The sequence below is a fragment of the Sprattus sprattus genome, assembly GCF_963457725.1.
Source record: "Sprattus sprattus genome assembly, chromosome: 5".
NCBI classification, from domain to species: Eukaryota; Metazoa; Chordata; class Actinopteri; order Clupeiformes; family Clupeidae; genus Sprattus; species Sprattus sprattus.
The window spans coordinates 21,058,987-21,072,408 of record NC_137924.1 but is presented as its reverse complement, the minus strand read 5'-3'; the positions used below and the strand labels follow the sequence as shown (position 1 = coordinate 21,072,408).

The 13,422-nt window shown below is 43.7% G+C and overlaps 2 protein-coding genes across 2 annotated transcripts in view; both read right to left on the bottom strand.

Annotated features, from left to right (window-relative positions):
- The window catches only part of itgb5 (integrin, beta 5), a 42,555-nt gene extending 38,543 nt beyond the window's left edge, over positions 1 to 4,012 (bottom strand). Inside the window, exons 1-5 of the mRNA XM_080839156.1 lie at positions 3,185 to 4,012; positions 2,833 to 2,918; positions 2,416 to 2,623; positions 1,857 to 2,106; positions 764 to 932 (exon numbers count right to left, since the gene is read on the bottom strand). Coding sequence (XP_080695282.1) covers positions 764 to 932; positions 1,857 to 2,106; positions 2,416 to 2,623; positions 2,833 to 2,918; positions 3,185 to 3,278 — 807 coding nt within the window. The 5' untranslated portion in view covers positions 3,279 to 4,012. The remainder of the gene's footprint in view (positions 1 to 763; positions 933 to 1,856; positions 2,107 to 2,415; positions 2,624 to 2,832; positions 2,919 to 3,184) is intronic.
- Positions 4,013 to 5,315: 1,303 nt separating this feature from the next.
- On the bottom strand, positions 5,316 to 12,026 carry rbm44 (RNA binding motif protein 44; the record flags this gene model as incomplete). Its single annotated transcript, XM_080840033.1, has 18 exons — positions 5,316 to 5,603; positions 5,814 to 6,048; positions 6,247 to 6,317; positions 6,492 to 6,577; positions 6,651 to 6,782; positions 6,942 to 7,056; positions 7,163 to 7,268; positions 7,363 to 7,400; positions 7,504 to 7,669; positions 8,793 to 8,924; positions 9,063 to 9,139; positions 9,224 to 10,359; positions 10,511 to 10,641; positions 10,755 to 10,800; positions 10,899 to 10,979; positions 11,117 to 11,223; positions 11,551 to 11,614; positions 11,930 to 12,026. 18 exons carry the CDS (start codon positions 12,024 to 12,026, stop codon positions 5,316 to 5,318), a joined length of 3,108 nt encoding a protein of 1,035 aa, XP_080696159.1.
- Positions 12,027 to 13,422: the final 1,396 nt, after the last annotated feature.

Sequence of the window (13,422 nt, the reverse complement as noted above, 5' to 3'; positions counted from 1 at the left end):
GACCCTTATGTTCTAATTAAGAGATGTATAGACATTCTGATCTATAATTCTGACTCTTTAATCCTAACTTATTCAATATAAAAAACACTTCAACAACTTATTTGAAACTAGTAAATGGTCGACATTTCACCATCGGACTGACAATATGTTTTACAAATACAGCAATGTGTAAATCTATGTATTTACAAACCACCCTGCCCCTCACACAGACTGCCAACAGTCATCACCCTACCAGCCTAGGCTGCTCAACCTAAATTAATTTACATTTTTAAATCTGCTTAAAGTGGACGCTTCCATAGTAAATCAAGAGGGGAAAAAACACAAAACAAAGCCAGGCCACTGCATTCCTCCCAGCGCTGTGACTAATGGATTCAAACTAAACAATCCTGACCTTCACCCACACACATGCATGCATGAGGGGAGACTGTTATGGAGAAGCTGGTGGAATACATACTATTCCAGTTGAGTAATCTGATTGGACAAAAGGCAGTTCATGAGAGCTGATATTGAGTTTAATGACGTGGCACTGAAAAACAAAACAGGCTTTCTCGCTCCCAGAGAGACTCTTCAGGTCCCAGTCTGCCATGAGGACATGACGAGACCTGCCAGTGGAAGGCTCTCCTGTTTGCTCAGCTGGGCTAATCCCTCTCTTCCTGTGTGAAGCCTGAGTCTGTTGTTTGATTGAAAAGGACTAAAAGCTAACATCATCAGCAGCAGCAGCCCTCTAGCTGTGGCATGGACAGTGTTGTGATTGACAGCTTACCTTGCAAACAGCCGCCTGTAGTATGGCGTCAAACCCGCCTTCGGGGGCATCCCTGTTGCGGGAGACCATCTGCTTCTGCACCTCCTCATTGAAGCGATCCACCTCATCCGTCAGTGAGAGAATGTGGCGGAACCCAAAGGAAGGTACACATGTCGGGAATAGTTTGTATCTGTATTTGTATCAGTGACACACAGAAAAAAAAAACATATTAATCTTTAAAAATTGGAGTTCAAAGAAACAAAACAGAATCGCTGTCCCTTTCTGAGGTATTGTATCCATCTTGGAAGTAACTGTAGCTTAATACGTGATAAAGGTAATTGAACTCCTCCATGAAAAACATTTCTTTCCCACACTTGGCATGACACTTGTGCGAAGTAAACACACACAAAGCACAATCTTCCACTTCTCATGGGAGGTGCACAGCTCATGCATAGGGCAAACCTATTCGATCATATGGCACTGAATTCATGGAAGGATTGCTATGAGGATGAGGAACTGGCCACAGCAGTCATCTGCCTTTTAAATGGCTTGCTGCTGTGGCGCAGTGACTGCCTCACAGGCCAGGGCATAACCTAGTTGGGCACCGAGGCGTGATGGCAGTAGGTTGGCGTGGGGTTATCTAGCCCTCGAGGGGTGGGGGCAGGGGGTGGTGGTGGGCAGGCGTGCCGAGCTGCAGCCTTTTCAGCTCCGCTCCAGTCTGTTCTCCATTCACAGGGAAACATCACCACCACGCACGAGCATCCGCACCGCTGATGCAGAGGTCAACAACAAAACCTGTGTGCCTGTGCATTCTGGGTGCAGGGGGAGCACTCAAAGGCTGACCTTTTTTGAGAGGAGGAACACTAAAGAGTGTTTTGCTTGGGGCAACAAGAAATGTCAGGGGAAATTCAATATCACTTCTGATTAGCAGTGCAAATATCACTCCTTTTGAGGAGGAAATGAAACCTGACTGATCAGCTTGACTTGACATGCATGACAACACAAATACTCCTACAACTACTGGCAAAAGCAGTCAAAAAGCTAACAACGACTCACAAAAAGCTGACAGGAGAGATTATGGTTTAAAGAAAACCACCAGGCAGATTCTACCCACCCGTTGCAAGGGTTGTCCCGATACTTGGGTGCAGTGTAGGAGAATGGGGATAAGTTCTTGTCCACAAATGACCCAAAGCCTAGACGGAAGTTGCTGGTGAGTTTGCGCATCTCCTCTGCCAGCTTGGTGCCAAGGTTTAGGATGGTGTCCAGGTCGTCCTTCATGGACAGTGAGAGGTCCATGAGGTAGTACAGATCCACTGGGTAGTCCTCCACCGGTCGCACCTGGACCCCGAACCATGTTGGGTCACCTGGAGGACAGTGGCAGTCATTATAGCAACATAACATTACAGAAAACAGTCATTATAGCAACATAACATTCATAATGTTGTCAAACACCATTAAGAGGATCAAGATGGACTTCTGCTGCTGCTGTCAACATTGATCAAAACAAAAGCTGATCTACACACTGATCAAATTATTTGAAAAAGGCACTACCTGACACAAAATAAACATGTTATCTCCTAAGGCAGAAGAAACAAAGACATTCAACAGGAAAACAGAAAACCCTTGTGCTGGCAGACATGGTTATGGGACAGACACCAAGAGAGAGTGCATACCGGGCCGGAGGTTCAGAGAAATCCTCTGTGGCTGTATCTGGACAACATCAAACTGAGTCTGGCCAGAGCTCTTGGAGCTCAGTGGTACGCTCATGTCAACTCTTGCTGTGCTGCTCGGGCTTTCGATGAACCGCACATCGCAGCCACGTTTCTGCAGGTTCTGGCTTAGGTCGCAACGTGAAGTTAAAGTTCTTGTCATTCCAAAGTCCTGTTTGAAATAATATCAGTGTTGATTGATTATTATCATCATACATGTAGTACAATATGGCAATCTTTCTCAAGATTCCGGTAAAGAGGGAAATGACCCATTTTTTTAAATAGCACATCACGTTTACATTGCTGTTACACTTTTACATGAATCACTCCTGCTAAAATTATATGGTTACTTTACGCCAAAGGAGTACCACACGTGCCCACCTCTTGGGCGCACCAGGCGCAGCTCGGGTGAATGAGGAGGCATTCTTCGCAGGATGTGGCACTACCACTTGTGCAAACATTAAGACCTGGATGGAGGAAGACGTAAATTAGTCCAGGCCGCAGTCATACACGTGTACACTTGAAGCACTGTTGTTTAACATCAGCTAGCCTACACAGAGAAACCCTATCATACCAGTAACCTCGCTCTCTGAAATAACAATTGACTTTAGTCTTGGAATATGGATAAGATAGTAAGCGACACTTTGAACTCAGTAGTTGGCATTTCATAGATTCCAGAACCTACGGGTTGTCTACCCCATTTGCAGCCTATGAGCCGAAGTTTAAATCTTACCTTTAACACTGCATATAAATATTTCCAGCACCATCCAAGAAAAAGTAGTGCGATAAATGAGATTCCACATTTTTGCCTGTTGAAATATTTCCATGAAATCCGGCTTTACGTCCGACGGATGCGACAACAATTTAGGATCCTCATCAAACAGGATAAATCACATCAGGCATTCTCTCTGCCCTGACGGTCTCTGGAGATCGCTGAACCCATCTCGGTGTCCGTCAGCTCCGGCAAAGTAGCCTATCTTCAAGTCATTTTAGCAAAGCAAACACGTACAAGGTGCGTCATCGAAATAATAAACTTAATAGTAAACAAACTCGGAAAGGCCGTTTTTAGTTTGGAAAGTAATCCAAAGTAATTTGAAAAGGCTACAGAGCTACCATGTTGTGGTTGGAAAGAACTCCATTACAGTTGCCATTTTAAAAAAGACACGCTTAGTTTATCCGTTATGCATGCAACCTCTGTGTTAGTGCAATCCCTTCTTTCTAAGTAATCTCTCCAAGTGAAAAATCGTCAATTCCCACAAAGACCCTCCATTCTATTCTTGTTTTCGCTCCCGAAGTTTGTGTTCGGCTCTGCGCGTATATTCACAAACTCCGCCCATAGCCAATGAGGGGGCAAGATGAACAGGGACAAGGCGGCTCTTTAACCCTTTCATTTGTTTACCAGATTAGACGATGTGACATCAACATGCCAGGTCGAGGCGTTCGATTGGAAACAGTACATTCAGTCTAATTTACACGAAACGTTAACATTGTAGTAGTCTATACTTTCCCCTAGAGTAGGGACAGACTATATACATTATAATTATATAAAAATATAAATGAATCGGGCTACAGCCAAACATAGGGAAACAATAATTAAATGAGCATACAATTTTTACTTCAAGACGATGCCAAACTATAATGCCGAAATTTAACCTATATCACACATGTACTGGTGGACACAAACACGGAAAGTTCTTTCAGGTTACGAAGGCTATGTCTAGCTATTAAGTAGCACAGCCTAAATACCGTCAGGTCAGTTACCAGTCACGTGATCAGCGTTAACTTGACGGCCACCTGTTGGGACGGGAATCAAACTGATTTCGGGTAGTGTTGTAATGCAGACTATTGCCTACTTTAGGCAGAGAACAGAGGTGGAAATGGCTTTGACAAGAGCAACAAATGGACAAAGATGTAGCCTGCCATTAAATCAAACCTTTAAGTCCGGTCCCTTGAGGACATAATTAACACATAGGCTTAATACGCTAGTTTTTCCATGGACATTGCTTAAATGCCAATTGCGTATACACATACAGCGTCACAAAGGTTCAGATATAGACCACCCCAAACCTTCTGACCACGGCTGGGTCCCCTGAATCAAACACTCTGGTTCTCCAGTCACCAATCCACTGCCTGCTTCAAACGAGAGTGCGCCCAGAAAATAAGCATTCCAACGCCATCTAGTGGTCAAATATTAAACATTTAAACTCCAGGTGTGGTCATACATGTCAAACTCTGCTCCACAGTACTTAAACACCAACATAAATGTGTTTCATCACAGAACAGTCATATGATTTAGTTTACAAATGAAAAAAACACATTTAAGAGTGCAGTGCCTCTTTAAACAACATTAAATACGTTCACATATGCACATACATAGCCTGAAATCAATGGTAGATATTTGGGGGTTGTAATAACACTCACAATGCAAACTGAACTTAAACATTTATTTACCAATTATCCAGGTCTTAACAGAATACTGCAGAAATATCTAATACAAACAGTGTTTCATGTCTGCATTCCCAACAATTCTTCTGGGTTTGATAAAGATACAAAAACAACAAACTATTCTGTTGAGCATATGAACCAAAACACTCAACTAAGCATACTTATTAAACATTTATTGGTCATGTGCCAATCTGGATATCAGAACTAAATTAACCATCACTATATTACAAAGATTTGTTTTAATAGTTTGCACAAACTAATCTGATCAGATTGACCATCAAACATCTTTGGTTGCCTGAATCTTCTGATCCCCAGGTCATGGTGCAACCCACAAAGAAACTGAAAAGGCCATGCTAGACTGGATTCAACAAGCAACGGCTCTAACCCCCCGTTCCTACACTTCCGGAGCAATCCCCCTCTCACTTTGAGCCCGAGGCCTGGGTGGTGAGGAGCTCGGTGGTCATCTCCACGATGGTGCGCAGCGGAAGGCCGCTGAGGAAGCCGCGGTGTTGAGCCCGCAGCTCCAGCAGCGCCTCCAGGATCTTCTGGCGGCCCAGATCCGGGTGGAGCTCCGACAGCCGCGCCATCAGCGTGTCGAAGCTGCCCATGGTGGTGGTGTTGGCGGGGGGCTGCTGTGGCACGTAGGTGCCCGTGGCTGTGGGCACATCGCTGATGTTCACCAGCTTTTCTATGCGGCAGCGAAGAGGCTGGAAGATAGGAAAAAACAAGATTCAAGAGGTTCAAAGGGATTCAGCACGAGCCGAAGTGTAAACAAATAGATATACATTTTTGAACAAAGCAAAACTACAGAGGACCTCTTGGTAAATGTTATCACAAGAAGGTTCTTTACATCTCTGTGATCCAACACCATTAAGTTAAACACAGAGGGTGTTGTGGGGTGTGCTCTCCCCACTCACTTTGGGTGACATGTTATATGGAGGGCTCTTCACACTGCCAGGCTTGGGCACGTCTCCTGAAGGTACTGGTCCCGGGACGTCAGGCTTCTTGAAGGTGTGATCCCCCTCGGGGCCTGCAGCAGATAGTGTCCCGCCACATCTCACCTGGATGGACTGTCCGCGGATGATCGTGCCGCGGAGGTCTTGCACTGCCGCCTCGGCATCTTCAGGAGAGCTCACCGTCACGCTCGCAGTCCTTTAATAGAGGAAAGAGAGTGTGATGCCATATAACGGCAATAGAAAAACCAAGATGCTGAAGACACCCAAACTAAACTACTGAGGTTAATGGGCTCCAACTGACGGCCATCTTATTGTCCACAAAAGATCAATAGAATCCATTAAAGGTTGTTCATTTCTGTCTGTGTGTTTTACTTGAATTAACATCATAATTTACCTGGATTTGCCTGACATTGTGAAGCAAACTTCTCTCGGATGATATTTCTCAAATACCAGCAAAAGATCTTCCTGCAGAGGAAGAGCAGATTTTACATAAGGTTTTGCTGCTCTCTTGTGGCAGAAGATGAGCAATGCAATTTTAGACTACAAAAGACAGCAATATAAGTGTGAGTCTGTGAGTGTGAAGGGGGGGGGGGGGGTGAGAGAGACATAGAAAGAGAGGGAGAGAGAGAGAGCAATTACCTCCGTTACATCATCAGGGAGGTTAGCAATACACAGGAGGCAGCTTAAACTCATCTTCCTGCCGCCATCATCATCATCATCTCCCACTGCAACAGGATGACAAACGTGAGTGAGATGAGCTGAAACGAGACCAGATCGGACCAACAGAGACAAACTTACTCTTTCCTTTCCTCTCACTCTCTATATCTTTTCTGAGCCGCTCCTCTTTCAGGCCTCGGCCAGCAGGCCCAAGATCCTCCTCTGCATCATACCAGGCCTCACCGGTAACATTGCCGCGCTCCTTAGGACCACCTATAGAGAGGGACAACCCGGGAACAACCACAAGTTAAGAGCATAAACGCATTAAGCCTTTACTTAGCATGGAGCACACATTTTAAAGGTAATTGCTAAGAGGCAGAAAAGCACACTAAATCTATCTCTCTACTTTAGAATGGTTACGGCATCTCTTACTAGGTCTGTAGGGTCCATGGGACGATTCCGATTTATGGGTCTTCGCAGAAACCACCTTGGAACTTTGAACACCACCTGATTGTGAGTGTGACACTCCAGACGGGCCTAGTGTACCCTGTACACAAATGTCAAAAATAAATTAAGACACAAACAAATGTCACGAAGAATAAACCACATGTATGAAGAGAGAATAGTTAAAGCGGTTGAAGTAGTTAGAAAACCTTTTTGGATGTTATATTTCTGCCTGGCCTTTCTGCTTTATCCACTTCAAGTGAGTCCATTTCTGTATCAGCTTCATTTTGAGGCAGTTGTGATGCACCTGTTGACCTAGACAGAAAAACCAACAGTTAGCTTAAGAGTTTGAGAGTATAAGAATGTGAATAACTACTACGACACAGTCACCAAAGTATAAACTACTTACTCCAGCGGAACCTCATCTTCTAGACATCCATTCATTTTCTGGATATAACACATATGCAACAGGTGAGTATAAATGCAGCATAACATGCAAACACCAGCATGTGAAAGTCAATAATGCTGAAAAGACTGTGAAGGATTCTACCTGTGCTGGAGTGTACCATGCCTCTGTGTTGAGCCGGTGGGTGTCCACAGAGAGAGGGGTTAACTCATCCAGAGCGGCCCCTGACAGCACCTGCCGCCTAATCTGGGTATAATCCTGGTCAAGGGTGTGCAGAGTTTCAGCTAAGCTCCCAGGGACCTCACCAGCGCTTCAAAGATTAAAAGGGGAATTCATGTAATTCATTTGTGTTGCAATTTTGTTATGTCAACTAAGGTTCTTGAAGGCTTTTCTTCATATCCTTTTTTTTTGTCCATAAAATAAACATACAAATATAAAACACAGGCGCTACTTGTATCCCTGCATTCATAGCTCATTAGCCTAAGTCTGACATGAGATTTTAATTAGATTAATTTATACCACAGTGTCAAGTTATCTCTGGACTATTTGTTTCACCTTTTTGCCAATGATTCAAACTAATTTCCCACAAACAACATTGCATATAGCATAGCTAATCTCACTCACATACTAAATGCAAATGACAAGAAAACACATTACCCAGTAATATAACTACAGTTGATCAGCTAAATGTTCTCCTTCTCTGACAGAATAATACATTCGAGGACAAGGATCCAACTAGCCCTAGAAGGCTAATAAGTTGAAGGCTCTCCCTCTCACATTACAGCTCTAGGCTACTCCAGCTGACACTCATACTGTAGGCCTCTGCCAAAACCTTCTCTGCCTCTTTACCAGAGCTCCCTGTCAGTAGACGATTGGTGGTACGCAGCCGATCGGTGCTAACAGGAAGTTATTCTGGTCTCTGATTGGTTAAGACCTGTCACCTGACTGGAACAGAAAACACTATACATTTGATTGTCTAATACCAGGACCTTTATTTTTTGAGTAACGTTTTTTTTTTTTTTATTCTGTGAAGTTATATGGCTTAATACTCAACTGACTTGTTAACTCCCTTTTCCCTTTATGATTAAGGGAAGTGCAACGCAAAGACTCTTTTCCACTTGCTTTTTCCACTTCAAAATAAAAACTACTGTTCATAAATGTTCTGCAAAAGTCATTCAAGTTCTGAGGGAACACGCACTCCGAGACCCACTGAGAATGATTCAGTTTAAGGTCACGATCCACCCCTTGAGAAACACTGCTCTAAAAGGTCGGCACAAATGTCTTCATCAATGGAAGGCAGCAAAGCATGAGTAACTTTGCCTCTATACACCTTTCAGATGACGTAGTACAGAATGTACTTTAAAATACACTAAATAAGTCTAGTCATCATGCTCATTGTGAAACCCACATTAAACCTTTATAAAGAGTCTCACCACTGCAGCTCTCTCTCCTCCACGTGTCCAGATGTGTAGTATCTCCTCCAGCAGTGCTCCTGACACATGGCATACTGCAGAGCCAGCAGCTTCAGCTCTGCCTGCTTCAACCTCTGTCCACTCTCACACCCACTGAAGAATATTACACCAAAAAGTCAAACCTTCATTCTTAAACATTTACATACTAATGCCTTCAGACATGCAGCAAAAAGCTCATATAGCCGCCTCACAACGCATATTTGAGAGAGTTTCAGTGGGGCTGTGTTTTACCATTTCCTGTTGGGCTTCAGCTGATTGGCCTTCAGCAGCTCCAGTTCCTCTTCCACTGTCTTTAGCCTCAAAAACTCCTATGGAATATTTTAAGTTATAAACTTTTTGGAGGGGAAATTGACATGGCTTACAGGGCTTTAGGGGAGACCTTCATAGAGTACCTTAGTCAGGTAGTCGAGATCTGCTATGTAGACCTCTGTGATGACACTCTTCTCAGCAGTGGAGGGCTGTATGGTCTGGGTGTCTTGATCAAGGCACATGGGAGAGTCCATCTCAGTGGAGGCGTCCGTGGTGCTCGGGGCGGCTTCACACTCCTTTGTAGATGTGAAACAAGCTCGGAAATCGCCACTGGCATCTACAGCCTGGCTCACAGTGGTGGGACGGGGTGCAGCTGATACTGGCAGCTTGACTCCAGACTTATCTGGACTAGCAGGCATGAAGGACGCAGCCACTGACTGCTCCTCTTTCCTTGGGGTTTGCTGGCCCTTTCCAACGCCCAGCTTCACTTGCAGATCTACACGTGGTTTCTGATAGGGGGAAGCATGGGGTTTCTCTCCAGGGCTTAAGCAGTTGAGCCACGGCTCCGGGTTGACCGACTCCTCCATGATGAGGCTATGAAACTCGTCTCTGGGCTCGAGCCGCAGGCTCTCGTCGGCAGTGGTGTTCAGGCTGGAGCACTCCGAGGGGCAGCTGCGGCAGGACACTGAGACTTCAGAAGGGAACAACCCAGCGCTGGATGTCGGCCGGCTATTCTCTGTGCTGCACTCTGTGGCCACTAGCGAGTCCACCATAGCCTCCGCAGCAGACTGGCTGCTTTTTTCCATCCACTCAGCTGACGTTTGGTCAAACCTGGTGCTGTTGAAGCTGTAGTACTCTGGGGGCTGCTCCTGCGCAAGGTCCAGATAGCTCCTGTTGTCCATCACGTCTGTTGTCCAGAACTCCGCTTGGCGGACGGGGTAGGCTGGAGGGGACGCACCCTGGGCCATCTGTGACCTTTGCCGCTCCCGCTCCAGCTCCACGTCCAGGGAGAAGCTGGCCTGCGCCGACGTGTCTCTGGACGTGCTCATGGCTGCGCTGCTCCGTCCCTCTCGCCGCTCCTTGAGGGAACGTTGCGCCTGGGAGCCTGTGCTTCCTCTCGGGTCGGAAGAGGCCAGCGAGGCATGGCTATGGTCCAAAGCTGACTGGAAGCTGTCCTGGGTCACTTGGTCACCAGGAGCACTATGGATGTTGCCACCCCAGACCCCCAAGCCCCTGTTGCCTGTCACATGTTTAATTTTATCAGGCTCCCTCTTTGGGCCTTTGTAGGAAACAAAACGTTATACTGAGTCACAGAATCAACACTGAAAATTAAAACACAAAGGAGTCATTATATTGCTTAAGAAAGAAAGTCTGCATAAAAAACATTAGTTATGTTGCTATAGGGGATGGGAAACAGTGGCTTTTATAACCTGGTAAATGAATCATCTCCTCGACCACTGGTGCAGGAACAAAACAGGGTCTGCATGTTTCTGAGCCTGAGGGACAACTTGTTCCACACTTCTTACACTGAGCCACTCCATAAAATGTTGGCATTCTGGATCTTTTTGTTAAAAACACACGGCAAGAGGTACATTTCTTTAAGCATAAAACACAAGGCCACATCACAAATGGCATTAAAAAAAAAAAAAAACATAGAAGGCAAGAACGACATACTTGTTCAATTTTGAAGACATTTCCACCCCAGCTCTCCTTATCTGTGCTGCAAGGAGGAGATATAAAATGTATTCATCCTACCTGAATGAGCGCAGAGGCAATCAGCATTCTTCCAGACATAGTGCATAGGAAGCAATAACTCACGCTTTACATGGACTGTTTTTATCTTCTTAGCTACATCAAGAGCAGGATGCCTCAGAAGAAACTGATAAAGACCTCCCTCGTCTGCCAAAAAAATAAGAAAATCACAAGTATTAAAGCACACATAACTAATTCTTGTTGACATGTGACTATGTTAATCTTGTCAAGCAAGTGGTATTTCACTAAATGTCACAGAATATCCAATAATCTCTCTTAATTACCCCTGATTATTTCTCTATCCTCATTTGATAGATTGCAGTACCACGTCAACAACCTCTTGTCTTCTATGTCCAGGCAATATGAAGAGTTTACTAAATCAAACAAGGACCTAGAAAGAAACAGAATTGTGTCCATAACAACAACGTAAATGCATATCAAGGCATGCAAAAGAATTACAAGCCTGTGTTTCCTATGCATTAATGTATAGAGGACGGCATTGATACTGATCTCCGCTAACTAGTACTTAACTGGCACTTACAGTAGTTACATTCCTGCACTTTTTTATTTCTTGTGTAAAGTAGTATTTATTCATTGATTTGGTCACTTCACTAGGTCTCTTTTGCTCATAGCTTGATTGTTCTCTCCTTTGTATTGGATATTGTATTTGGATAAAGCGTCTGCTAAATTATGAAATGAATGAATACATTAGACCAACCTGAGGAGCATAAACTTCTTAGCAACATTTGTGGGATAGTAGGGATACTCAGCGTTGTAGATAGCTGTAGGGGTTTGAAGAAGTACATGGTTAACAATAACTTGTCGTTACAATATGTTTGACTTACTTCTAATCTATTCAATGGAGTGCTTCACAGTAAGTTAGTTTCATGTCGCTGCCATGCAAGAGACTTGTACTTAGATCCATTATGTTGCTGAGTGTTAAAAGGTGAATGCACGCGTCCTGGGTTTAGTGATGCTGTAGTTTATTTAACCTTTGACTTGTACTGTATTGAGAACTGAGAACTGACACCTTTGGCCATCAACAATGACTTTATTACAATGTCACCGTTCGATGGCCAACAGTCCAGTCAACTTACCATTGCCACGATGGTATTGGTTGTAAAATGGCTTGTACTGCCACGGTATCGCCGTGGCGATAATTTCTGCTTGTGGCATCGGTTCGAAAAACCACATGTTGGGTAAAACTGTCGGTACTGCGCTGCTAAATTAGACAAGAAGTTTAATAAGACATAGGAAGGACTTACTGTTTGCAATAACCCAACAGGCAAAATTGTTCTCGTGTGTTTCCCTTGATCTAATTACTCCCAACATTTTGACTAAATTACGCATGCCTTCCTTTTCAATACTAGAAATCAAATGTCTCCATACCTTGTTTTTATGGTGAAGAACCTGGTTTTTAATTAGCCTCAATTATCTAGCAAGGTAGAATCACGTGCGTGAGTAGTTTTTTTTCCCTTTTTTCCCTCCACATGCGCGTGTGTCGTGTGGACAGGAACTCAAATCAGAATGTGCTCTAACGTTACTTATCTTATTCGCCAACTCAGCTTAACCCAAAGGTATAGGATGATGGACCATCATGACCTCAAGTCCTCAACTGACAACCCACCTTGCAGCTAATACGAAGTGTACATTTCGCGATCCATAAAATATCCGTTTACATTGCCAGATAACCAAATACGGTTAAAGTTTAACTTTTATTTAACGCTCACGAACAGTGGTGAAATGTTATCTAGCTGTCTCTAGACATGACGTTAACCTTATCTAACGGAGCTTTATTGTCAGTTAATGACCAATCTGTCTTTGACTTTTAATACTCAGTTAGTTTGTACACATATATCTAATGTCGATACATATCTTTATTTATGTATAGGTATACTATACATTAAAGTTAAAAGATCATTTTGATTCAGTACTTCACACAAGTAACACTTACCTACTGTAAACTAACGTGAGATTAATTTAGATCGCGGTAACGACTTAAGCTAATATTAGCTAGTACAAATCACCACAGACATGAGATAACGCTATCTAACGTTAATAAACTGTATTTTTAAGTTACATTAGCATTAAATCCCATGGGAATAAACTAATGTCATCAATTGTAAGATAGCTCACATTAGAAAACTGGTTTCCAGTGTCGCTAGCTGGCCATTTGTCCCAGATAACTCACAGCCATGGCTTTCTTAATTTAACGTTAATGTGTTTTTACATTACTCACATTACTCTCGCTATCCATTACTACGGAGCGCAAGATGGACCATTTTGAATGAAAATATAGAATATTTGGCCTCTCACGGTTCTTGAAATGTTCCTGTTAAGGGGCTAACAAAGAATGACCTTAAATAAATTGATTAAATTGTCTAGCTATTGCTAGCTGCAATATCAATATGCACTAGACTAGAGAAGTGTTAAGTAGTAATGACACCACTTAGCCACTAGAGGGCAATGTACAAAGTTTGGCGTACAACAGTGCTTTTCATTTCAGGGTTGGATCAATCTTCCCAGTATAAACATGTTCTTGGTCAGTCTGTTTAACTCATAGTATGTTGCACAATAGCGTATTTAAACG